General features: G+C 35.6%; 1 protein-coding gene across 2 annotated transcripts in view; it reads right to left on the bottom strand.

Annotated features, from left to right (window-relative positions):
* DPY19L1 (dpy-19 like C-mannosyltransferase 1) overlaps positions 1–27,352 on the bottom strand; it is a 101,019-nt gene that overhangs the window by 32,922 nt on the left and 40,745 nt on the right. For both annotated transcript variants that reach the window (XM_047763095.1, XM_047763094.1), the window contains 6 exons: positions 25,406–25,463; positions 17,587–17,678; positions 13,346–13,445; positions 11,643–11,720; positions 2,976–3,062; positions 559–618 (listed from right to left, as the gene is read on the bottom strand). In XM_047763095.1, the coding sequence (XP_047619051.1) occupies positions 559–618; positions 2,976–3,062; positions 11,643–11,720; positions 13,346–13,445; positions 17,587–17,678; positions 25,406–25,463 (475 nt within the window). The remainder of the gene's footprint in view (positions 1–558; positions 619–2,975; positions 3,063–11,642; positions 11,721–13,345; positions 13,446–17,586; positions 17,679–25,405; positions 25,464–27,352) is intronic.

Genomic DNA, 27,352 nt, shown 5'->3' with positions numbered 1-27,352 from the left:
AAACTAAACTGACACATCAAATAGCCATTTCTTAGACATGGCCTAGGAAGAAAAAAAGGTCTTTATTTATATATGAAGTAATTGTCTCCACATCTAAGAGAAAAATGCTAAAAATGCACATTAAATTAAAATAAATGATACTCCAAAATCATACAACTATCATTAAAGAGAAAAATACATACATACAATGTTATTACCAAAATTAATATATTTTGTAGGAGATTTACATAGCAAGTATGGTTAAATTCCTCTTCTATCAAAAGTTTCTTACACTTCTATGTAAGTGTAAGAAACTTACATTTATATGCAATGCTCCTCAGAAAAAAAACATGAGTAATAAAATAAATAAAACTGGAATTCTTTAACTACCTATCCAATATTAATCTTAACTTGCTTCACGAAAAGAGCAATTTGGTACATTAAAATTGAGCCCTAAAACCTTATAAAACTGTTAGATCTCCTGCATTATGTAGATCCTTTTCTTGAAAGTAAAACATAAAACCAATGATTTATTTTAGAGAAGGAAAAATTTGTACATTCAAATAGATTGATTCTTACCCATAAGCTAAGTTCAGATACATTTATTTTCAAGAAATGTGGTTTCATTGCCAGTAAACCCTGCATGGAGAAAATAACAGAGCATACAGTTAATACGTAGAGACACAAATTCAAGTACTAAGAAATAATACTTCTAAATAAGACTCTTGAGAATCTAAAATTCAGCACACTTTTGATGTTCCACATAGCATAACCACAAGCTCATTTGATTTTAAGAAATAGCCCTATTTTATCCAAAGTATTTTAGGTCAGTTAGTCACTTTGTAAAGTTGAAAAGAGAATCATCATATGTAAATTTCTATTGATGATTTCTATGACTAGTTCTCATTTGCCTAAGAACCAAGAAGTATATAATTTCAGAATTTTAGACAAGTGACTTGTAGTCATAGATTTTTCTTAAGTTAAATTTTACTAACTCCTTGAATAAACTACAAATAAGTTTTTAATGGATCAACTAAATACTTCTCTATCAAAACTTTTTTTTTTTTGTCTTTTTGTCTCTTCCAGGGCCACACCTGCGGCATATGGAGGTTCCCAGGCTAGGGGTCTAATCGGAGCTATAGCTGCTGGCCTACACCACAGCCACAGCAGCACCAGATCCGAGCCATGTCTGCAACCTACACCACAGCTCACGGCAACACCAGATCCCCAACCCACTAAGCGAGGCCAGGGAGCAAACCCGCAACTTCATGGTTCCTAGTTGGATTCGTTAACGACTGAGCCCCAACGGGAACTCCCAAACCTTCTTTCTTTTTAGGTACATAATAGTGTAGCACCCAAAGTATAGTCCCTATACAGATCTAAATCTACCACAAACTTGGCAAAAATAGGGTTAGAGACCAAAACATAATACATGAACTCAAATTAAATCTTCTTTTGAGGTTTCTGTATATCTGAAAGCACAAAATGTATTATGATTAAGGTTTCAAAGTGATAACTAGAAACAAAAACAGACAAATGTGTTTATAGTTAATTATGCAAAAACATGCTATATTCTGTAATTGTTGCCCTCATTTATTTTTTATATAGCAAAATATATGAAATATACATAATGCTTAATCCATACCTAAGATACACCTTGGTGTCAAGCACCTAGTAGGAAATCTGACATACTGCAGGTGCTCAACTGAAGAGAAATTTCCTGCAAAATTACTTAGATTAGATTTTACTGATACGCAACCTTCCATTCTATGGTTTCCAGGTACAAAAGCACCAAGAGTCACGTACTTTACCCAGAGTAATGGCAGGACTTCCCATGTACACATGCAAATATAGAATTGAGTACATTGTTACATTTCCTAATTACAAACAGAATTCATAACTGTAAGAATTACCACTAATCTCAAAGCACAGCAACTCAGTTAATGACTTTTTTGTCACTGTTGAAAATATAGCATCACTACATGCTAATTGCTAATTTCTTCACCTAAGTATACTCAAGTCACACCACCTGAAAAGGGTGGCAGCTCAGATTGCGAAGAGGTATATTCTTGAAAAATGGGAACTTAAATAAATATTATTTGCAAAATGGGGCGAAGGAATAGGAGATTCCAAATTTATTCATGGGTTCCAGAAATCAAGAAAGACAAAATGATCTGAGTTACTTAAATGATTATTCAAGAAATACATTTCAACTGCTTTCACCTTTAAGAAACTGGCCTAATCCTCATGCACACTGAACATAAAGAATAATTTCTTTCCCCTTAGGTTTGCAAAACATTATAATGGAAAAGCCCATTTACCAAAAGGGCATAACAACCTCTGGAAGTCCTTAAATTTATAAAGACTTATGTTTAGAAAGTTATCCTAACAAAAACCGCAGAAGTTAGATGACATTTTACCTTTAGCTCTAATTCTATGAGAGTCTCCCTACACTATAAATCTATTCTTCATAGTGATCTAACAAAATATAATTGATCACACCTGATTTAAACTATCTGAATAATTCATACAAATAGACACGAGGGGAAAATAACTAAAAAAAAATCCCTCTTAGCCCAGGGGAACATGGAGAGAATGCTGTGAGACATCAGAGGGAAGGAATGGAATGGGGGGTCGGAAAGGGGAACAGGAATGGGATAAACACTGAAAAGACGGGAGGAAACAACAAGAAAGAGGAAAGCATAGAAACCATTCTAAAATAACCCTGCTACCCAAAGTCAGGTGAGAGAAAAGATGAGGAAAGAGAAAGCAGAGATTAGGATGACAAAGCAAAGCACTACGCTTTTCCAGTATTGACTTTTGCTGTATTTCTTTCCTATTTTGGAAGTGAGGAAAATACACTATCACACATAGATGTATTCAGTAAGACAAGTGAAACAGTCTAATAGAAAATTCCTCATGAATCTCAAATCCAGTGATAAAGAAACTAAAAAACAATTAGTTTCAAAAAAGACATGTACTTAAAGAACACTTACCCAAATAATTACCAAAGAGGAAGCATAATAAGAAGTTAATAACATCGAGTTTCCAAACATCAAAACAAAACAAAGTGCAAGAGAAATCTGGAAAATGCAAGAAAAATATAATTAATACATAGAAAACAAATAATTTCACATGCCCATGATAAACAAAATTCAAACCATTCAAAAGGGAATATACAAGGCAAACCAACTTACATTCTATGCCACACTTTAAACCCCAGAAATCACCACCATCACCAATTTCCTTGGCATCCTTTCAGATATTCACATATACAAATTCTAGATTGTTATTTTTTTAAAAACCACAAATGGAAACTTGGCCTAGAAGCTATGCTATTGCTTGCTGTGCCTCTCAGTTTGTTTCAAAAGGCTTTCTATATCAATCCAAAACAATCTAATTTATTCTGCAGAATAACTGAAAAAGGTGTTCTACTTTGGAGATGTACCATTATTTATTTAACCAGCTCTCTAACTACTTCTGAATACTCAAGTGCTTTCCAGTTTTTTGTTTTGTTTTGTTAATTTTGTTTTTCCTGTCACAAACAGTTATGATAAGCATCCATATACATATATTTTATGTGTATGTCAGCACATCTATGGGACAAATTACTAGAATGGATTTAATGGATGAGGGGTACACACATATAAAAATTTGAATAAATACTGACAAATCATGGTAAAAAATACTATACTAATTTACTCCCCACCAATAGGACATGAGATTTCCTGCTGATACACACTTTCTGCAAACATGGTATACAACTCTTTTAAATATTTGTCAATCTAACACAAAAAAGAAAATGTTGCCTCATTGTTTCCTTTTTCCATTGCTTTAATAGTGGGTGAGATAGAGCATCTTTTCCTCTATTTGCTGCTTATATTGTTTGGTGTGTGTATGAACCACCTACTCCCATAACCCATTTTTCCATTAGGTCTTGGTATTTTCCCTAAGTACCCACTTCATATATTATAGAATATCAAGAAAACATATTGTAAATATTTTTTTCAGTTCATTTTTATCTTTCTTTGTGGTATTTCTCTACTACAGTTCTTCTAAATTTTTATGTTAGTCATATTTATTATCACTCATTTTCTTTAGGTCTTCAAGATTTAACTCCATTATTAGAAAAACCTTTAAAAATAAAATAATCTGTATTTTCTTCCAGAAGCTTTATTTTTGATCCATATACATAAATTTCCATATGAATTTTATAATCAGCCTGTTTCAAAAATTGCTATTTTTATTAGAATTGCTGTTATATAATGTACATATTTTAATTACATCTATAGAATACTGAATCTTTAGATCAGAAAATAATCCATGTTATTTTCATTTGTCTTCTTTTACATACATCAGTAGAGTATAAATTTTTCCTCATATAGATCTTACATATTAAGTTTATTTCAAAGTATATTATTTCTGTTATTACATCAGAAATCTTTTCATATTTTCTCATTTATTCTATTTTATTTTATTTTATTTTTTAGGGCCGAAACGGCAGCATATGGAAGTTCCCAGACTAGGGGTTGAATTGGAGCTACAGCTGCTGGCCTACACCACAGCCACAGCAAAGCAGGATCTGAGCCGAGTCTGTGAGCTACACCACAGCTCACGGCAACGCTGGATCCTTAACCCACTGAGCAAGGTCAGGGATCGAACCTGTAACCTCATGGTTACTAGTCGGATTCATTTCTGCTGCACCATGACAGGAACTCCATATTTTCTTATTTTTTTTATATTTAGAAAAGTTATGTTAATCGTGCATAAATGAATACAAACTCATTGTTTTGAGCAGTAAGAAATTTATTAATTTGGGTTTCTTAAGTATTTAAAGTCATATCACTTGCAAATCATGATACTTTTACAACTTCCTTGCCAATTTTTGAAACTCTCATTTTTTTTATTCAATTGTATTAGTTAATATTTATGCAACAATGTTAAGTAACAAGATTGGCAATGGCAAATTTGCCAAGTTTCTGGCATTAATGGGAATAATTCACTTATCATTTTGTCTGATACTAGTTTTTGGTTTAAAATATATGTATGTACTTAAATTTTCATGAAATATCCATCTATTTTCATTTAATTAAGATCCTAAAAATCAGAATTAGATGTTGACTTTTATCAAATGCTATTACAGCATCAAAGGAAATGACATTATTGATCTTTTTAAAGTCCATTAACATGATAAATTATATTAATATAACTTCTAAGTTTAAGCCATTCTTGCACTCTTGGAATTAATTAAATGTCATGTTATACTTTTTCTTATATGCAATACTAATTTGAGTAAGTAGTCAAATTCTCAGAATTTTATGACAATAGATTTTTTTACCTTAAGTGCCAAAATTTAAAACCGACTTTAAAACTTTCCTAATCAATTTTGGCAAAAATTAGCAAAATACCATCACTTTGAATAAACAGATTCATAACCAAGAATCAGGCAAAATAATGCCAAGTGTATTCAAGAGAAATATAAAGTAGTATTAAGAAAAAAGGTACTAAAAGTATGGAGAGATATTTGGGTGACCAGTTCCCATCTGGTCACTTCTCTGCTCAACCCCTCCAAGGGGTTTGATTCTGAATCCAAGGAAAAGCCAAAGGCCGTTCAAAGACTGACATGACCCTATAGGATCAGCCCACTACCCACCAACCTCTGGGACCTCATTCCAAAAGACCCTTTCCTTTTCCACTCCAAGGCATTCGAGAATTCACCAGAACACCCCCAGCCAGAGCTTCTTCAACCTAATGGATGCTCCCCGAAATCCCTCAACTATCCCCGTAACCTCCTCAGTGAGGCCTTCTTTTCCCATCTTTCAAATTATAACTTCTACCTACTCAGCAAATCCCACCCTCCTTGTCTGCTTTATTTTCCCTACTAGTGCTTACTTGCATTTAACACACTATTTATCTTACATATTTGGGTTATTTCTATGTATACTACAATATAAGCCCCGTGAGAAAAAGGACTTTTAAAATTGTTTTTATCACTGTTGCACCCTAAGGACCTATGAAATGTTCGACAAAACTGGTGCTTAAAAACATCAGTTAATTTAAATGTGAAGAATAATATTTGAAAAGCAACATACTGAGAAAATTGAGAACTTAGAAGGTACAAAATATTACATATTATTTTGGTACATATAACTTTTTTGAGTATCTGTACTTCAGCAGATTAAAAAAATAAGAGGGAGTTCCTCTGTGGCACAGCAGGTTAAGGATCCAGTGTTGTCATTGTCACAGCTTGGGTTGCTGCTGTGGCACAGGTTTGATCCCTGGCCTGAGAAATTTCATATGCCACGAGTGACCCACCCACACACACATCGCCAAAAAAGAAAAGAAAACACTGTGAACAACTTCATGTCCATGAATTTTAAAACTGAGATGATATGGGAAAACTCCTAGCAACATAACTAAAAAATGTGCCAAGAAAAAAGTCTAAGCTGTGCTATTTCCATTAAGTAACTTAGATCAGTAATTTAATATTGGTCCATAAAGAAAAAAACAGGTCCATATAGTTTAACAGGCAAGATCTTCCAAACTTTCAGGAAATATTCCTACCAATCATACACAAAATCTACCACAGACAGAAAGGGGAGAATACAATTAATTCTATGGGGCTAGAATAAACCTGATTATCAAAATCAGGCAAGTGAAGCTGGAAGATTCTGGAGAAATGGCAGAGTGGGAGACACCAAGAATCCACCTCCCCACCTGGACAGCAACTCCAGCTTGATGACGATGTCTAATGGAACAATTTTGGAACCGGGGAGTCTGTCAAAACTGCAACTTCCAGGAGAATCCCTGGGTGGGAAACTGTGGTCAATTTCAGCTCTTAGCTCAACAGATGCTACCCATTTCTCATAAACCAGCCCTGATACAAACCACCATGCATGTGTTTAAAAGTACAAGCAACAAAGGCAAAATAACAAGTGGGATTACATCAAATTAAAAAGCTTCTGCACAGCTAATGAAACAACAATATGAAGAAGCAACCTATTGAATGGAAGAAAATTTTTGCAAACTATATTTTGGATAAAGTTAAGATCCAAAAAATACAAAAAAATCTTACATATCACTAGTAAAAAAAAAAAAAAAAAACACCCAACAACAACAACAAAAAAAACCCAAAAATGATCTGGTTAAAAATGGGAAGAAAGGAGTTCCCGTCGTGGCGCAGTGGTTAACGAATCCGACTAGGAACCATGAGGTTGCGGGTTCGGTCCCTGCCCTTGCTCAGTGGGTTAAGGATCCGACGTTGCCATGAGCTGTGGTGTAGGTTGCAGACGCGGCTCGGATCCCGTGTTGCTGTGGCTCTGGCGTAGGCTAGTGGCTACAGCTCCGATTCGACCCCAAGCCTGGGAACCTCCATATGCCGCGGGAACGGCCCAAGAAATAGCAAAATGACAAAAAAAAAAAAAATGGGAAGACCTGAATAGATGGCTTTTCCAAAGAAGACATATAAATGATCAACAGATACATGAAACGGTGCTCAATATCACTAATCATTAGTAAATGCAAATCGAAACCACAATGACACATCACCTCACACCTGTGAGAAAGACTATTATCAAAAAGCCAAGAGAGGATGTAAAGAAAAAGGAACCCTTTCTTCCATTGTTGGTGGGAATTAGTACACCACTATGGAAAACAGTATGGAATCCTTCAGAAATTAACAACAGAGCTATGTCATGTATGATCTGATATTCCCACCTCTGGGTGTATACTCAAAGAGAACAAAAACAGGATCTCAAAAAGATATCTGCACTCCTATGTTTTTGCAGCTTTATTCATAACAGCCAAGAAAGACCCTGCAACAGGCTAAGTTTCCATCAATGAATGAATGGATATTGAAAATGTGGTAAATATACACAATGGAGTAGTATTCAGCCAGAAAACAAGAAGGAAGCCCCTGCCATTTGCATCAACGTTGATGGACCTTGAGAACATTATGTCAGATGACATAACCCATTCAGCATTCAGGAAAAGACAAATACTGCATAATCCCACTTATATGAGGTACCTAGAGTAGTTAAAATCGCAGAGATAGAAAGCAGAATGAGAGTTTCCAGGGCCTGGGGAGAGGAAGAAGAATAGGGGTTATCACCTCAAGGGGGTATAGAGTTTTATTTTTGCAAGATGAAAGAGTTGTAGACAGAGATGGTGGTGATATTTACACAATAATAAGAATGCACTTAATATCACTGATGTGTACATTTAAAACAAGAGGGTGAATGTTCTGGGTGTTTTATCACAATAAAAAAAGGAAAAAAAATCCTCTTTGGAGATAATTTTATATTTTTTTCTTTTGTAACTACAGGGATTTAGGAGTTTGTAAAGTGACTTTGGAAGAAGATATTCCATAGTAAGTGACTAGTTCTATAGTTGGTGATATCATAAAGCATGTATCATTTATCCAGGACAGGTTCTACCACAAACTAAACCTGTGCAATTTTAGCACTTTTGTAACAATTACTTTGAGTCCAAGCCCTCAACCATAGTTGCTGGTGTAACTGTGTAACTGATGGACTCTAAATGCTAAGCAATTATTCAAACTTTTATTGCAATGTAAAAAAAAATTTAAACAGTTTGGAAAAAAATCAAGTGAAAAAAAGTATAAATACTGTCCAATCCTATTCACGATCAGATATTTAAAACCTTAACAAAATAAGAGCAAGTGAATCCAGCGAAGTATAAAAATTATGTTTGGCCCAGAAAAGCAAGTCTTCTTAATGTAGGAAATCAATCAATGTAATTCACCATAATACCATTATTAAAGAGAGAAAAATACACAAGGTCATCTAGACAGATGAAGAAAAGCATTTGAATAAGCTGAGCCTTTATCAATTTATCTGAAAAAGTGCTCAAAGAATAATAATATTATGTTAAAAGGACAAAAAAGCCAGCAGGAAGTAGCTGGCCAAATTGGGAACAATGCAAGCATTAAAATAAATAATGAAAATAGTGGTTTTTACTGTAGTAAATAAAATAGATGCCATTTTTTTTTCTTGGACATAAGAGAAAAATTGATGAAAGATATGAAGAGGGAGGATGCAAAAAGGAAAGACAAAGGGTCCATAAAGTTACCCAAAGATGTTCAATGTTATTGAAAACCAGAGAAAATATAAATTAAGGCCAAAAGATACCATTTTATGCTCTTCAGATTGACAAAATAAAAAAGGACATAGAAAACCAAGAACTGTTTTTGAAGCAGTCTAATCATTTTTGAAAAACACTGCAATATTAAATCATAAAGTTGAAAGTATATATAATTTACCACCTAAAAATTCAACTACTAGGTAAATACGCTAAAGAAACTTAATATGTATGCCCCAGGAAGTATGTGTAAGAATGTACAGCACTATTCATAAAAGGAAAAAACCTAAATGTCTTTAAAAAAGAAGATGGTTATAAATAAATTGTGCTTTATGTATACAATGGAAAACAAAACAAAGAAGTTGTATGAACCCTAGTAATATATAAATTTCAGAAATCTAAGTGAAAACATGCCTCACAAAAAGGATACCATTTTATCCTTTAAGCCTTAAAAACATTATTAATATTCAATAATAAAAATATTTTACTTAGGTATATGTATGTAGTAAAGTCATAATGGAAAGCAAGTTAATTATAATTTTAAAAGTCAGGATAGCGGTTTTATTTCCAAGAGAACTGAGAAGGATTATGTTCAGGACACAAAAGTGCTTCAAAGTAAGAATGGTTCCATTTTTCAGCTATAGGGTAGGCTCATGGTTGTTCATCTTATAACTCTGTTTATAAGTTCTATATATATTATAAATGTCATTTTATTTTATTTTATTTTATTTTTATTTATTTATTTATTTTTTGGTCTTTTGTCTTTTTGTTGTTGTTGTTGTTGCTATCTCCTGGGCCGCTCCCGCGGCATATGGAGGTTCCCAGGCTAGGGGTCGAATCGGAGCTGTAGCCACCGGCCTACACCAGAGCCACAGCAACTCGGGATTTGAGCCGTGTCTGCAACCTACACCACAGCTCACGGAAACGCCGGATCCTTAACCCACTGAGCAAGGGCAGGGACCGAACCCGCAACCTCATGGTTCCTAGTCGGATTCGTTAACCACTGCGCCACGATGGGAACTCCATAAATGTCATTTTAAATGTATCTATTAGAGAATTTAAAAATACATATGCTGTAGAATAAATCCTTACAGTTGTGGATTTTTTTTTTTAATTTTTGTAATACAAATGTGTGACTTTTACTGTGATCCACTTCAAAGACGGCTTTTTTTTTTTTTTTTTGTCTTTTGTCTTTTTAGGGCCACACCTGTGGCATACAGGGGTTTCCAGGCTAGGGGTCTAATCGGAGCTGTAGCCGCTGGCCTACACCACAGCCACAGCAACGCAGGATCCGAGCTGTATCTGCAACCTACACCACAGCTCATGGCAACGCTGGATCCTCAACCCACTGAGTGAGGCCACGGATCGAATCCAAGACTTCATGGTTCCTAGTGGGATTCGTTAACCACTGCTCTACGATGGGAACTCCCAAAGATGGCTATCTCTTGAGTAAACATACTGCCAAGCCACACGACTAGATAAAGAGCCGGCCTAGCAGCCCTGACAGAAGCCCCTTTGTTTTAGAGATCTTGATTAATTTCAATAACTGACCTTTGGGACCAGTCTTTTCTCTTCCTGTGATTTAAATTCCCACTCTTGTTTTAAATTCACCAATAAAGAATGAGCCCTCAAAACCCCAGGACCCATCCTGGACCCCAGTAAAGGTAGAACCCCGAGTGCATGCTTACTCCCTACCGATCCCAAACCCCACCCCACCGTGACCTAACTGTATGGTCCCAGGTGTGCTGTGCAATTTCCAGGTCCTGTAAGTAATAAACCTTGATCTTTTTTTTTCAAAGTTCCCTGATAATTACTGCCGAAGGGCATCTTGCAACCATAATAAGAACCATCAATCAATATTCATCACAATCAACCATGCAGCCTTAGGACCTTTGCTCTGGCTGCTCAATCAACCTGAAATATTCTTCTCCACGATATGTACTTGGCTGACTCCCTTTCCTCCTTCCAATCTTTATTCCACTACCCGCTTCTCAATAAGACCTCCTCCTGACCACCTCACTTGATACCGCAATCTCCCATCCCTTGACAGTGGCCCTCTTGACCTCCCTGGGGTACCACAACTTGTCCTTTTCTATAGTCCTTACCACCTCCGAGAATACTACATGATTTACCCATTTGCTATGTTTATTGTGTTCTCTCCTTCCTCCACTCGACCAGAAAGTAATTCACAATATGCAGGGTCTTTGCAGTTCTAGTCACTGATATATCCCACATGTCTGGATAGTCGGTGCCCAATAAGTGAATATTTCACTTCATTTTAAAAGAAGGCGCCGAGATAATACACCATTCCACGTCTCTCGTTCACAAATTATCTCTTTAACTGATAATGTATAAACTCATATCAGATAATATGACCCAAATTAAAATTTTCTGGGTGGCCTGTTTAAAACAAGGTCTGTTAATTATGTCATATTTTTGAATAACACTTGTTTTAGTTATGGAATTATGTTACAATTAGTTTCAGCAATGAATAAGTCAAATATTAATCAGGGGCGTGTTTTAAGGTCAAAGTAAATGGAAAAAAAGAATTTAAAAACCATTACCATGTGCATATAAATAATCTTCCGTAATTTGCATATATCAATGTATCCCACAACATATACTGCAAATAATGATGCAATCTGAAATTTAAAAAGGAATTGTGTTAAAAATTAAAATCACCTATACACTGAATAGACTAAAAAATTAAGAAAAGGTTATTTTGTCTCAAACTTTTATCTATATTGGAAGCAAGTGTCGTTTCTCTCTTACCTGCTAACTTATTATTAAATACGGTCAATTTGTTAATATATCAAATATTGTTGATTTTTCTCTGCTATACACAGCTCTCTCAATTAACCATGTAAATTATCTACTTTGGAAATTATCAAAAACAATACTCATTTTAATGTCAGAGTAACTCTATGGTCAACATGAACAATTACAAAGTGCTTGCTCAACAAATTTCCCCAATAGCAAAAAACCAAGGTTTCCCTTTACCCAGATTTCTCCATGGGGAACACAGCACTGCTGAGGGTGACTGCTATGACACACTAACTGTGGGAAAGAGAAGCATACTACTGTCTCCCCTCACTCCTTGCAACTCACCTCAAGGCACCCCGCTCCCCACCCATAAAAAAACACCCCCATCCAAAAGCAGACCATCTCCACTAAGTGAAAGCAATAGAAACAATCCTTTTCCACTCAGGGGCTAAGCAATACACAGCAGGCCTTTAGGAGTGAATCTTAAGGAGTGACTCTCGGGGATATTTTAAACCAGAAACATTTAAAATGTCATCAAACTAAAGAACACAAAGGAGTCTAAAAGATGAGCTCAAAAAAAGAATTAAGTACAAATAGATCTTTTTAAAAACTGATAGATAAAAAAAATTAAAATTATAGAAGTAGCTAATCTGCTGCCTTGCTAAGCAGCAAGTAATTAGTATGTTAAGGGTCTTAAATACATGACCACTTCTGATTCTAACCACAACCCAATACGGTAGTTTCTCCCACCTTCTCTATTTCACAAGTGAGAACACTGAAACTAAGGAAAGTTATGCAGTCCAACTCAAGAAGCTAGTGAATGGAGTTAAGACTCAAATCCAAGTCTGACTATTTCTCAAGAAAGATGTTTCAAAGGACATTAAAAGGCAACTCTTAAATTGCTTTATATGAATATGAATATGGTCATTCTAATAAAGAATTAGAAGCAGTGGTGGCAGGGAGAAATGAGCACACATTTCACTCCCTGTCTCAATAAGCTGCCTTCACTTGCTTTACAGACCTCATCTGAAGAGAAAGAGAGAAGACAAGTATACATGGAAAGAAGATAGATACATTAGAGACTGGTAGGGGAGTTAGATAAAACATAAATTGTTTAGTTACTTTTACTTGTCCTATGTTATCCTGTATAGCATCATTCAGAGAAGAAATACATTTTGCTTAAGATAAAAACTACAGTCTTCTTAGGATAAATACTTTAATGTTATGGCACCAGTCCTCTTTTAAGCACACCAATACTGAATAAAAAAAGATAAGCATTCTTGTAAAGTTCAATAAATGAACTCTGCTAGTAAGTGAATAATTAACACCCATTAATAAATAAACCTTATATATTTCCCTACTCTGAAATTTCTTTCAAAGTATCAACTAAAAAAAATGTAGGACTTAGAATCATATAACATATCAGTTCTATAATTTTAGACAAATGAGTTTTAATAATCAAACACATTAAGCTTAATTCAGTCTAAAAATATAAGCACTTTACCTGAGTAAGAAGTACAAACTGAGCAAACTGCCACGGAAGCATAAAAAACACATTGGAAATGCAGAGTGCAATCAAGCTTCCTCTATAAACTTTGGTAGCCCTTGGAAAAGATAAAATAAGTAAGTTTAACCACAAACTATTCTAGCATGGCTCCAAAGTGCTGCAAATTAGAATCTCTAAACATGATCTGATTATAACATAAACCAGACACAAATAAACAAAATGAACCAATGGATTAGAAATTATACCTGATTCTGAATTGCAACAATTTTCTATGAAAAGTAAATACCCATTATAACTATAAAAAACAAAACCTGCCAAGGAAAGAGAGGGTATCTGAGTCAGTGAGTCCACTGAGTTTTTTCAAACTAGATTTTGATGAATTCATGACCAAACATATTTAATGCTGCATTTAATAGATTTGGAGAGACAGTGTCTATGAAAAAATCACAGAAGTAGCAGCCTCTGAGTGCTAAGTATTCTGCAGACAAGTATGCAAGAATCTAGGATATGAGCTGAGCAGTGAGGAGGGTTTCATGGAGGATAAGGGATAAATGTTCGGTCCTGCACAGGCAGGATGAAGGAAAGAAAAGAGGAGGCAAAGGCAGGGGCTGTTCCGGAGCCGCATTTAGAGGCTTCCCTCTGGTCCAACTTGTAATGCAGGGGATTTTTAGGAGAGTGAGGTTGATTTTAGCTTTCAGCTTAGTTTTAAGAAGTACTTTTCTCCTAAATCACTCCTAAATCAGTTAGCCAGTGCAAAGCCCCCAACCTGCCCAACAGCTTCACAAGGTGAAGCGCATATGTTCATATACTGAGGCTACAAGGTGTGCACCTTGGACACAGCCAAAAGTCCTCCCTTGGACATGCTTGCCTGGGGCACAAGGCGCCACCACAAGTCGCCTTTGTTCACTGCTCTAAGTAGCCTTTCTCCAGAGGACATCCCTCTCTGCTCTCCTAATCTAGTTCTTTCTATTGTGCCCCTAAATCAAGTATTTTTAAAATTCAGGTAACCCATTAATGAGTTACAAAACCAATTGATTAGGTAAAAACCAGCAATCTATAATGGGGTGAAGCAGAGCAGGAAAAAAAAAAAATATGACTACATTATATGTAATAAGAGTTCTATTCCATGAAACTTCTGTTTCAGTTGTTTGTGTGCACACATGTATATTTATACTGGGTCACAATATAAAATGTATTTATTTATTGGAGATCACAGTCAAAAAGCTGGAAAGCCACTGTTTAAATTAAAGCATTTCAGAGTTCCCACTGTGGCCTAGCAAGTGGACTCAGGTTTGGATCCCTGGCCTCGCTCAGTGGGTTAAGGATCCAGCACTGGGGCAAGCTGTGGTATAGGTTGCAGATGCGGCTCAGATCCCGTGTTGCTGTGACTGTGGTGTAGGCCAGCAGTTGCAGCTTTGATTCAACCCCTAGTCCAGGAATTTCCATATGCCGCAGGTACACCCATAAAAAGAAAGAAAGAAAAAAAAGCATTTCACTACAGGTTTTGAATAATGAAAGTGATTTTCATTTTATCAGTAATGAAAGACAAAGATTTCTGAGAAGAATTTAATACTAATCAGTCAGCTGGGTACAGAACACACTAGGGGGAAAGAGGAACAATAGAAAGCAAAGGAATTTCAACTGGTGACGGCATGATCAGTATAGCACTGAACCAAGATTAGAAGAATGGAAACAAAAGTGTCAGGAACAATCAGTATCAGGTGATTTATATAAAACTAAATCTCTAAATATACTTAAAATTCAAAACTGGGCAAAACCAAGTTGTTAAGATAAAATACCTTTCTAACCCTATTTATAAATAATGTTTAGCATTAGGAAAAGTCTCTTTTCTAGCTTTATAACAGTTTCCTCGGTACTTGCAGCTCATAAAACCCTGCTCAGCTTCTTCTTGGCTCACCCAAGGCATTCACCCCTCCACCCATTCCATCAGGAGATGTCAATCTTAATTGGAAACCAAGAACTAAAGGAGATGGCTACTGTGCCAAGGAGACAGAATTCAGTAATAAGGATGAAACACCAGATGATTTAAATGACCAGCAGAAATGAAGCTGTTATCCTTCAGAAGAAAGGAAAGTTTATCTCAACTTCAGGAAAAGATGTGCTTTTCCCCAGCAAAAAGGACTGTAGTTGCCAAGAAAACAGAAGGAAGGTGTCAACTAGAGAAAAACAAGGAGAATGAAAAAGACCTTGAAGGAATAAAATCCCCTTAACACTTTTCTATAAGAACCAAAAGTAAAGATAGAAATGAGGAGGTTGATGAAACTGAAATGACAAAGATTAGGAGGCTAAAGAAAACATAAAGAAAAAGCTTACCACAAAAGCACCTGACAACCAGTTAAAAGATGCTAAGAGAAAGCAGCGCCTGAAGCCAAAACAACCGTTGGAGTAGCTCCACTATGGTCAACGGAAGAAGAGCTTGCACAAAGGTCCATGTCCTAGGCCCTGGAAGCTGTGTCACATACACTTTACATTAAAGGGGGATTAAAGTTACCAATCAGCTGACCTTCAGGTAAGGAGATTATCCTGGATCGTCCAGATGGGCCCAATATAATCACAAGAGTGCTTAAAAGTCAAAGAAGCAGCCTTGAGTAAGCTGACAGAGAAGAACTTAATTCGCCATTGCCAGCTTCCAAGAAGGAAGGGGCCGCAAGGTCAAGGAATGCAGGCAACCCTTTAGAAGGTAAAAAGACAAGGAAATTGACTCTCCCCTAGACTTTCCAAGGATACGGCACTGCTGACACCTCTATCTTAGGATTTCTGACTTACAGAACTATAAGACATAACATGATGAATCTAAGTTTGTGGTAACTGATCATGGAAGCAAGAGCAACCTAGCAGAACCTTCAATATAATGCCCCTCGGGGTGGATTAAAAAAGACAACACTCAGCAGGTGGAGAAGTACCATCCCTAGCTGCTCAGATCAGAGAAGATCAGCAAGGGAATCTGAGAAAAAGCAAAAGTTTGCCATCACTGAATTTAAGATAGAAGCAGAGGTAGAAGAAAAGCAGAAATTAGAGACTGATGGGAAGGCCACTCTCTACACTACATTGGAGAAAAAAGCCAAGATCAAGAATGCGGATGTGGAAACAGCATGAGCAGTGGTGAATCAGAGGCTCCCACAACACTTCCTGAATTGTTTGAGAAGGAAACATCTATCGAGGTGCCCCAAAACTAAAGGTTATGAATTCCAAGTTTACCTTATTTGAAGATGCTAAAGAAGCTTTAATTTCCATTTAAAAAAAAAGAAGAATTTAGAGGAAAACAATCAGGCAGGAGTAGCAGAAACTTTAAAAGCTAATACAAAAGTGGTCACCCATCCCACGTTCTGGGAAAGGCCCTTCTAAAAACACTACATAAGAGGTAAAGCCACATAATGGCTCTATTCCTGCTGAGATCATCACGAGGAAATGGATCATCTAAAGGGTTTGATGTAACAGACTTCAACCAGTTCTGCAGATCAATGAAAGGAGCTCTTAGTCTGAGGCATCTTCAGATTTTCATCATGCTCTGTTCTACTGTTTCATAAAATCCATTTTGCTATTTTCACCTTCTGAACCAAGGCAGCATCCATCTAAATTCAGTATCTGTCAATAGAAATAGGAGGAAACTGCTCTTGGTCCAACATTCTTTCCACTTGTGTGCTGCTGCAGTCTCTGTTAGGTCTCTTACTGAAGGCCAGAGAAACATGGGAGAGCCCAATCCAACCCAGAGTTTTTAGCAGAAATTCTATTAGCATTCCTTTGTTTACTCAGGTGGTTTCATTCTATCTACTGCTTAATTCTCATGGATGCTAAACAAATGTAGAAAGGTATTAATGTATCTGACCACACTTATTCTATGAACTGCTCTTTGCTCTAAAGGGTTATATGGTATAGGATATGCTTTACTCTCACCAGCTTTCCCCCATCTTTCTGTCTAGTTTGGAGGAAGCTGTAGTGGTGGCAGAAAATGGCTCAGGAAAGTGCAGATGACAGATTTGCTGCTCCTCAAGCAGTATTTGTGGACCACTAATTAAAGGGAAGAAGGCTAGAAGGCAGATTAAGGAAAGGTTTTAGTAGTAAATATTTTGAAGTTATATTCTTTTTTATGAATTCAACCTAGCAACAGCACCATCTTAATTATTTTATTGCACTGTTTTAATAATGGCAGTTTAAAAAATTCTAGCTTAAGTTATTCGACACAAAACAAACAACTACTAAAGATAAATCAAAGTTACCTGAGAATATGAGTCACAAGCAACATTTGAAGTACAAGGAATGGATATGAAAAGCTTTCACGAAGAGGAGGTGTCCACATCACACGAGTACACTGAAAAAAAAAAATTCATAGTGTATGGTATCCTTGCTAAATTTCTTGAGTAAGACATACCAAGTGAAACTTGCTATTCAGTTTTTTCCCCAACAGCAAAACCAGGAAGAAGACATACATGTCATAAGATCTTGTGAAACAGTAATATGGTGAATTGTCAACAATCACGAACTAAAAAACTTCAACTTCGGCTTAAAAGGAAAGTAGGAAAAGTATCAGCAAGAAAATGTTTCGCCTAAATTAAAAACATTATTTTTGAATTGGTTATGAAAACGAACTATACTTTATTTTCTTTCATATGAATTTCAGCAAAACTATCCATAACCAATACTTGAAAACTCTCTATGGTCATGACTATTAGTGTTTTTATTGACACTGCCCCTTAAAAGGAGCACTCCAATTTTGTTTTTACTTCTTTGACCAAGCTACCCTGGACTGCAAAATGTTTAAAAGTGGCACGGGGGATGGAATAAAATAATAAAAAACAGTCAAGTATCAACCTTCCTGAAGAGCTTACTTAAATAATTAAATATCTTAAATAATTAAGACTTAGATAATTTAATATCTCAATTGCAGGACTCCATAATTTTTTGCATATATACTAAGTATATTAATAGGTCCATTTTTCGATTTAAAGTAAACTGCACTCAATTAAATGTAAACAATTTGATGTTGCTACTACTAAGCTAGTCACATTAGATGAAATTATTACATCTTTCATGTCAAGCATGGCTACTTTAAAAACTACATAGAACTACAAAGACCACAAGTGGAAATACCCCTTTTCTTTATTTTAACTCTACTTCAGACTATTAGCTATTTCTACTTCTGCTATAGAAAACGTGAGCCAATTTACTCCTCTTTTTTAAACCAAAACTCACCATTCTCTATGAAATTAACATAAATATCTATTTACGCAGGAGATACAAAAAGATTGAAAAGTCTTTAAAAATGCTTTTTTGTCGATACCGAAATGCACTTTAAAAAAATCCGTTAGTTTATTAAATTAACTAGAGATTTCAGTATGATGATAGCAGAGATATCTAACCAAAGTTTATAAAGCTACCAATCCCCTACAAAGACCAGTAGGAAAATATTTAAACTATATAATACACAATTTGAAAGTTTTCTTCACACAGACTGTTCACTCACATTTATTTTGTTACCAAATTCAACCGTGTTGTCATCTCAGAAATTCATTTCTCATAATAGTGTAAGTCACCCAGTTCTCTAAAACTCAATTACATCCTCTAGGAAAGTACGGATAAGAAGGCTCAGTTATAAACTGTAACAGAGAGCAAGGTCTTCTCCTCCTAAGTGTTAAAAGTGCATGCATTCAAATGTATGTGGAAGTGTTTCTCCAGTAACACAGGATGCTCTACTAGCTCTCGTACAAATATAATTGTTTCAGATGACAGCATATAATATGAAAATAGTAAACAGATTTGCTTTCATCATACCTTAAGTTTCAATAAATAAATATTTTTCTTTAACTATAATTTTAAATGAAAAGGAAAAATCTAAATTTCTCTTTATAGGATGACAGCTTAAAATACCAATGCCTTTTAAAGGCATTATCTTGAAATGTAAGAAATAAAGGAGAAAATATACACATGTAAACTGCTTCAAAAAGGACTAAACAAATATATTCTGTACTCTGACAAAAAACAAGATTTTTTTTAATTGTGAGAATAAATTCAACAAAAAATCTTGCACTGTTTAAACTGTCACCACCCGCTATATAATTTTTAACACACATTTCATAGCACTGAATAATATCACAACATAAAACTACCTACATATTGATGACAACAGGCTTTTAATTTATTTTGTTTGGTAAAGGCTGAATTTTTAAGCTATTTACTCAAGAATGAAAAACAAAGGAATTTCAGCAATAAACACCTTCAATTTCTTTTTTTTTTTTTTCTTTTTATGGCCACACTTGTGGCATATGGAAGTCCTGGGCCAGGGTCAAATCAGAGCTGCAGCTGTAGCCTAAACCACAGCCACAGCAACATCAGATCCAAGCCACATTTGTGACCTACACCACAGGACCTTGTAGCAACACCAGATCCTTAACCCCATGAGTGAGATCAGCGATCCAACCCGCATCATTACAGAGACCTTGACCTGCTGAGCCACAACAGGAACTCCTTATTTTTCAACTTCTCCTTCCAAATAGTTTATTTATACTAGGAGATATCTAGAATAATCTAACTGATTTCTCTTCACAATTTAGAAGAACTGACTAGTGAATTATAAATTATAGTTAGTATCAGATAAATCATGTTAAGGCTTGTTTCAAGAGTTTTAACCAGAGTTGACATTTGTAGGATCAATTGTATCTTGTTAGCATAATGTTTGGGTTTAAAACAAATTATCCCATCTCTAACTGCTACACTAATATATTAGCTATAATATTGTCTTAAACATTATATTTGCAGGGATTCCAAAAAAGATTTCTGACCACCATGCGTTTGGCTATTCTTTTTCAGAGAATGGTAGAGGTTTAAGGATTTAGCTATCCAGATGCCAACCATAAAAATGCTCTGTGCAACAGCCATTGTTTGAACATCTTTTATTTGATGTTACTTAGGGTGGTCCCATTGTTTAGGCAGACCCTGACTTAGCCAGGTGTGGGCTTTGTGAGCCTGACGGCACTGCGCAAATGATAATAGGTCTGGTAGATTACTTGGAGAGTCTCTTTCTGCATCATGTATTAATATGCTGCCCTATTAACCAGCCAGTCACATATGCTAATTTGAATTTGTAATACAATTGGCTCACAGGAATGTTACAGTGATGTATAATTGCTATTTTTAAGTTTTACTATCTTAATAAAGAATTTCTACTAGTTCCATGAGAAGAAACATTTATCTTTTTTTGTCTCTGAACTTCCAGATATCAGCATATCCTACCCTAAAGTTTGCAGAGAACTTCTGTGAAATCAGTCAGCTTTGTTGGATAAGGAATAAATTACACCTGCAATGACTCAAAGCTGACCATTCATTACTTATTTAAAACAAGTCAGAAAAGAATATCTGATAAGATGTTATCAATATTAACTTGACCACCTTTATTTTACCATGTGGCTGTAGACCAAACTTTTCAAGGTTATCAATGTAATAAGAATTGTGTATACAGTATAAAAGTATACATCAAAACAAAAAAGTAGTATAAATAGAAACTGAAATAAGTGATTCTAATTGTATTAAATGGTAACACAATAGAGAAGCAAAAATAATTAGGTATATTTTACCTGTTTTACTTTTGAACTCTGTACCCCCTTAGTAGGACATAATCTTAGAAGAAAAAGAACAGCAAAGAAATCTTAAACCTTACTTAGCAGGTTTGTTATGGTAGTTGGATTAGTATCCTAATTCTGAAATTATTTTGTGTGTACTATAGAAGAAAGAAAGTAAATACATTTAGATTGCGGGGAAGAAGGAGATACAAATATGGAGTGGGGGAAGGCAGAGTTTAGAATACTGAATTATTGGATTAGAATTATTGGACGAATAAGTATGAATGAATGATTTTTGCTGAAAGGAGCTAAAAGCGATTACATTCGATAAGCAGTAAGCACACCAAGCACCCTGCTTGTGGTCTCTAAATAACATTTTTCATGAATAGGATCCAAGATTCCTTGGAAAATGACTGCTTCCATATCTGGGGACAAGAAAGCATTAGGTGATCTTGGAACATCTTTTTGAACTAGAAAGTTAGTGTTCCAAGAACACTGAGGACACATCAAAAAGACAGAGAAAAGCACTATATATACAATACATATAATACATATTATATACATGTAATATATATATTATATACATGTAATACATATAATACATATTATATACATAACTATAATATTAGTAATTAATCTAATAAAAAATTGCAAGACATAAAACACTGCCAAAAGAAATTAAAGAAGACTGATATAAATGAAAGAATATCTATGTTTATGGATAGGAAGGTTTGATATATTTAGAATGTCGCTTCTCTCTAAATTGATCTAGAGATCCAAGGCAATCACAACTAAAGTCCCAGCAGGTTGTATATGTGTTGGGGGAAAGGGGAGTCATGGCAAGCGGATTCTAAAATCTACATGGAAATATAAAGAATCTGGAATTGCTAAAGCAACACTGGAGAACAAAGTTGAGACTTTCACTACCAGATATTAAACTTTTAATGCTACAATATTTAAGATAGTATGATAATGGCTTAAAGATAAACAGACAAATGAAACAGATCTGAGAGTCGAAAAACAAATCTACCCATATATAGTCATTTGATTAATGATAAAAGCACAACTACAGTTCAATGGGGCAAGAATGGATTTTTCAACAAATGGTACTAAGTTAAATGGATACCCAAACTGGGGTAAAGAAGCAGTGAAGAGCAACCAGGAGGCAGAATCTCACATAGTGCTTAACTTCCAGGAACTTGCTTAAGTAGAATCCAACGATGGACTGAAACTAAACGGCTGAAAACTAACTCCTCTAAATTCCATTGGGGGTAAAATCAAAGAGACCATGCCCTGGGCTGAGCATCTGGGAAACTGGAGATTGAGCCAAAGGGTAGAAATCTTAATTCATTTGAAACTGGAGGTAAACTACAACAAATCAAAACTGTAACCCTGCCCAGCTTAGTAAGATTCATGATGGGATCCAAGTGCCCAGGTCCTCACCCTCCATGCCTGAGTTTGGGATTGACACACCCACTCCTATACATAAAGCAGATAACCAACAAGGACCTACTGTACAGCACAAGGGACTATACTCAATATTTTGTAATACTCTATAAGGGAAAAGAATCTGAAAGAGTATATGTAGGTGTGTGTGTGTGTGTATACACACATATATATACACATATACATACATACAAACACATATATATAAAACTGAATCACTTTGCTGAAAACCTGAAACATGACCTTATAAATAAACTATACTTCAAAAAAAAATAGATGAATGGATAAAGAAAAGATTTAATCATATACTAGCTTAGATGCAAGTACAGAGCAAACGAAATAGTGGAAATAGAACTTAAAGGCAGGAAACAATTCACAATTACTTTTTGGCACATAAATCACATGATTTAAGTAACTTTTTTAAGAAAGAGGGGTAACAGGAGTTCCCATTGTGGCTCAGTGGTTAACGAATCCGACTAGGAACCATGGGATTCCAGATTTGATCCCCGGCCTTGCTCAGTGGGTTAAGGATCTGGCGTTGCCGTGAGCTGTGGTGTAGGTCGCAGATGTGGCTCGGATCCAGCGTTGCTGTGGCTCTGGCGAAGGCTGGCAGCTACAGCTCTGATTAGACCCCTAGCCTGGGAACCTCCATATGCCGAGGGAGCACCCCAAGAAATGGCAAAAAAAAAAAGACAGAAAAAGAAGAAAGTGGGATAACAAGTAGTAAACCGTCAGAAATCCCATTGAGCCAAAGACTGTGATTCTCTGGCAAAGCTCACAAAATGCATAAATAGGTATTACCAGAGTACAAGCTTCCTCTCATATAAAAAAATATGTGCTTCAGGCAATATTTTTAAGAATCAGAAGAAAACAATGGCCTGAAAATCTCACAATCTGAAAACCAAAATAAGTATAAAATTACAATAAAATAGTTTTTAGTTACTTGAGTTCTCATGATTATTTTACCCCAAACTGCCATTTATGTTCTCAGTTTTAACTTGTCATTACTCCAAGTGGTCGTTTTTCTGCTCTGAAGCTACAGCTACTGATGTAAGTACAACTATCTACTTGACTCATTCAGTAAAACTACAATTCTAATTCTAATCTCATTTAGTTTACCTTTTCCTAAGTAGAAAATGATCCCTAAGCATGCTTCAATATACCAAGTAGCTGAAAAATATAAAAAAAATTTATTAATCTGAAAAATGAACTGAACTGTCTAAATTTCACTGTTACAAACTAAAAAGACTTTCTAAGAAATGATGTTCATGCTACACGAATATTAAAATCACTCAAAAAACACAAGATCAAGAATTAGTAACCTTTAATTTTCACCAAGGGTATCACAGATTTTTCTTAACAGACAGTAGTCTTTAAAACTGTGCCTTGGCTTCAAATTTTTCAATAATTCCCTTCCTCTCAACATCTCACTGTGAACACTCAGTGCTCCTTTTTTTCATTGTTAAGTGATTATTTCCTATTTCTTAAGTCAATTCTCACAGATCTGTGCTTCCAAATGGTCCACACTAAGGCACTGAGCAGTAGCCATAGTCAAAACGCATCAAATAATTCTTTTTCTCTTGCTCAAAATTCAGACCAAACCAATTAACTGATGTCATATTGCAATCCTCTGTCAAATGCTCTAATCTATAAAGCCACTCTAGGTTTACATTTCTGTGATTCTAAACTCTAAGGATGTGTTAGTTCAATATCCATCAGTAAGCCACTGAATATCCATCAGTAAGCCATTGAATAACAAAAAGAAGTTCAAGTTTCAGACTTCAGTTAAGTTTTTACATGACTACTCTTAGGACTTTGTAACATGTGCATACTCAAATACTGTACATACATAGCACAGAAACACATAGAAGCATTAAGTTACTTCACACAAAGCAATCTGGCCTTTCTTTTCTTTCCCCTCACACCATATTTACCATGAAAGAATACCAGACAGATACATATTATACATTTATGACTATGATTTATTTAATTTTTTTTTTTAGGGCCGCATGTGCAGCTTATGGAAGTTCCCAGGCTAGGGTTCGAATTGCAGCTGCAGGTGCCAACCTATACCACAGCCACAGCAACATAGGAGCTGAGCCACGTCTGTGACCTTCACTACAGCTCATGGCAATGCCAGATACTTAATCCACTGAGGGAGGCCAGAGATCAAGCCAGCATCCTCGTGGATACTTGTTGGTTCTTTACCTCAGAGCCACAGTGGGAACTCCCACAACTATAATATAAGTTACTAATAGTAATACAAACTAACAATTACACAAACTAATGATTACATAATAACTACATGTCAAACATGTTCTAGGCACATTACACAGATGAACTCATTTACTCTCCCCAATAATCCCCTGAGATGGGTAACATCATTACACCAATTTACAAAAAGGTAACTAAAGTGGATAAGATTAAATGATTTGCCCAAGTCGCAGAGCCACTAAATGGCAAAGCCAGAATCTGAACGCAAGTAGCCTGGATCTGGAGTCCATGCTTTTTACAATGCTATTCTCTTTAGAAAGCCCATGGATTGTGCAAATTTATAGATATAATAAAATATTCTATAAAGGATACTTAAAAGTAAGTCAAAGTTTAATACAAATGCCTTAAAATTACAGGCACACTTTAGCTATAATCCTACATCAAAAAGTTACCCCCGCATAGGAAGTTAACTATATCCATGGCCAGATTAGTGTTATTATAGCTAAAACATGAGTTTTCGCAGTTTTAAATTACATTTAGAATTAACATAGACCCATTATTTCTTCAAACCACTAAGAAATATATCACATAAAAGATACAATGGTCATGAAAAGATAACTTAAGATAAATGCTAGTGTTTAAAATCTGCATCAAAATAAGATCAAAAATTTAATGAATGCTACTACAGAAAATTTAAAGAAACTTATTTCTATAAGCAAAATTTCCTAAAATTTTAAAAAATATTTGACCACCTAAAGAAGAAACCTGTATTTCTAGAAGAAAAAAACCCTAAAGATTTTGAAAATATTTGTTGACTACCTACCTCTCCATGATTGAAAAAGAAGCACAACACCGTAACCAGGCCTCCTAATCGGCTGCCACTGGAAAAGAGATAAGAAAATGCAACTTGAACAATAGAAACCAGGTCAATCCTAGTAAAACCTTGAAATAATACAGCATGATACTCTGCTAGTACTACAAAAAGTTTTAGCCACACCAGAACTCTACTATACTTATTTATAAAATAGCTTATTTCCTCAAGTGTATCATTTGTCAAAGCAAGTTTCATTTTTTAAAAAATCATTTACCATCTTTGAAATGTACAGAAAAACACACAAACTGATAACGAATTTAAAAAGTTCTTAATAGTCATTTCACTGGGTATCATGCAACCTGATCTTTCCTTTTCTTTGTTTTTTTTTTTTTTTGTAATTCTTTAGTACTACATTTTAGTGTCCCTCAGCATTTCTCAATCTATTTTTCTTGGTATATGATACACAGAAGAGGGGATGGGAGGATGTGCAGGAAAGTGCTTTATGGTCACAAAGCGGGAAATCGTCACACTGTCTCCTGCTCTTGGAAATTCACAAATCATGTTAGCACATTAAAGATTCCGCTAATCAGTATTTCTCAAACCCCATCTCCAAGCTACTTTTCTACAGAACATGCTTGGAAAACACTAGTTTACAGATAAAGTTTTATCTCTCATTCATTTTCAAAAGATTGGAAAATACAACACAAATACCAAAATAGGAGAATCTGGCTTACAAGTCTAGCTAAGAACCCACAATGGTATGATTTGGCAGTCCTAACAATTAAGCTCTCATTTGCTCAGGTAAGAGTGAAATACTTGCCCACTCTCCTGCCACCCCAGTCAGCAGCATCTGAGCAGGGGAAAGAAAGGCTGTTTTTAGGTTTGTTCCATCATTTCTTTCATCTCTACTCGTGAGATCTTCTTACTCTCTTTAATTTAGATCACGTTCCTTTCTCATTATTTTACTCAAATATCTCTCCTTTCTATCCATCCAACATATACGTGTATAACACAGAGAAGTAACAAAGAATCAGACACAGGAATTCTAGGCCATTATGTCTATTCTTCAGGATGCAGAAATGAGGAAACACAGAGAAGATACAAGAGAGGGCAGCACACGAAGCGAGCACACACACCCTCTGCACCTCCCCCAGAAGAGACAGGAAGGGCTGGGATCCCCTGCAAGGGGGCAGTCAGCCTCGACCCAAGAGGAGGGTGTAGTTTACATGTCCAGTGTCAAGGACTATAGAGTATGGGGTTGCCATTTTCAGAGTCAGAGCATGGAGCCACTTGCTGCTCAAGAGATGAGGTGGCAGTGCTAAAGGTTGGAGGGAAAAGGAGGGGGGTGTCTGAAATAATCCTTGCATTTAAGGGGAGAGATAAGGAGGGAAAACAGAGAGCTATATAGAGCCATCTTTAAGGGAGCAACTGAAGCTCAATATCACAGATTGATACAGATGCTAATGGTAGGGACTGTGTGATTTTTCTCTACCAGTTACTAACTTAGACTGGCACAAATGAAATACAAAGCAGCAAAGGAATAGCACACTGGCCAGGGAGTAGTTGAAGTGATGGATCACAGAAATAAGAGGGATAGATAAAGAGCCAGAAAGTAGGACAGGCCAGCGAGCAGAAGTCAGGGTTCTCTCCTCAGAGATGCAGTATGACTACTTCAAGAGACCAGCAAGCAAGCAAACCCTAGCCCTCACTGCAAGTGATGAGACTTTGGCAAGCTTAACAATGAGTGATGGGCTTAAATAAATAATTATGTATTTAAACACTAGATGTTAAATAGATAAATTTATTTTAATAATTTAAGCATATTCTAACAAGACAAAAAGTCTACATATTTTAAAGGTCTATATATTTTAAAAATGGTTTCCCCTCCTAGCCACTCTCCCCCCATCCCATTCAACTAAGATAATCAGCAATGACATTCGAGTATGTCCATTCTTC

The sequence above is a fragment of the Phacochoerus africanus genome, chromosome 16, assembly GCF_016906955.1.
Source record: "Phacochoerus africanus isolate WHEZ1 chromosome 16, ROS_Pafr_v1, whole genome shotgun sequence".
Taxonomy (NCBI): domain Eukaryota; kingdom Metazoa; phylum Chordata; class Mammalia; order Artiodactyla; family Suidae; genus Phacochoerus; species Phacochoerus africanus.
The sequence above is the reverse complement of the archived record's forward strand: the minus strand, read 5'-3'. Positions and strand labels throughout refer to the sequence as shown.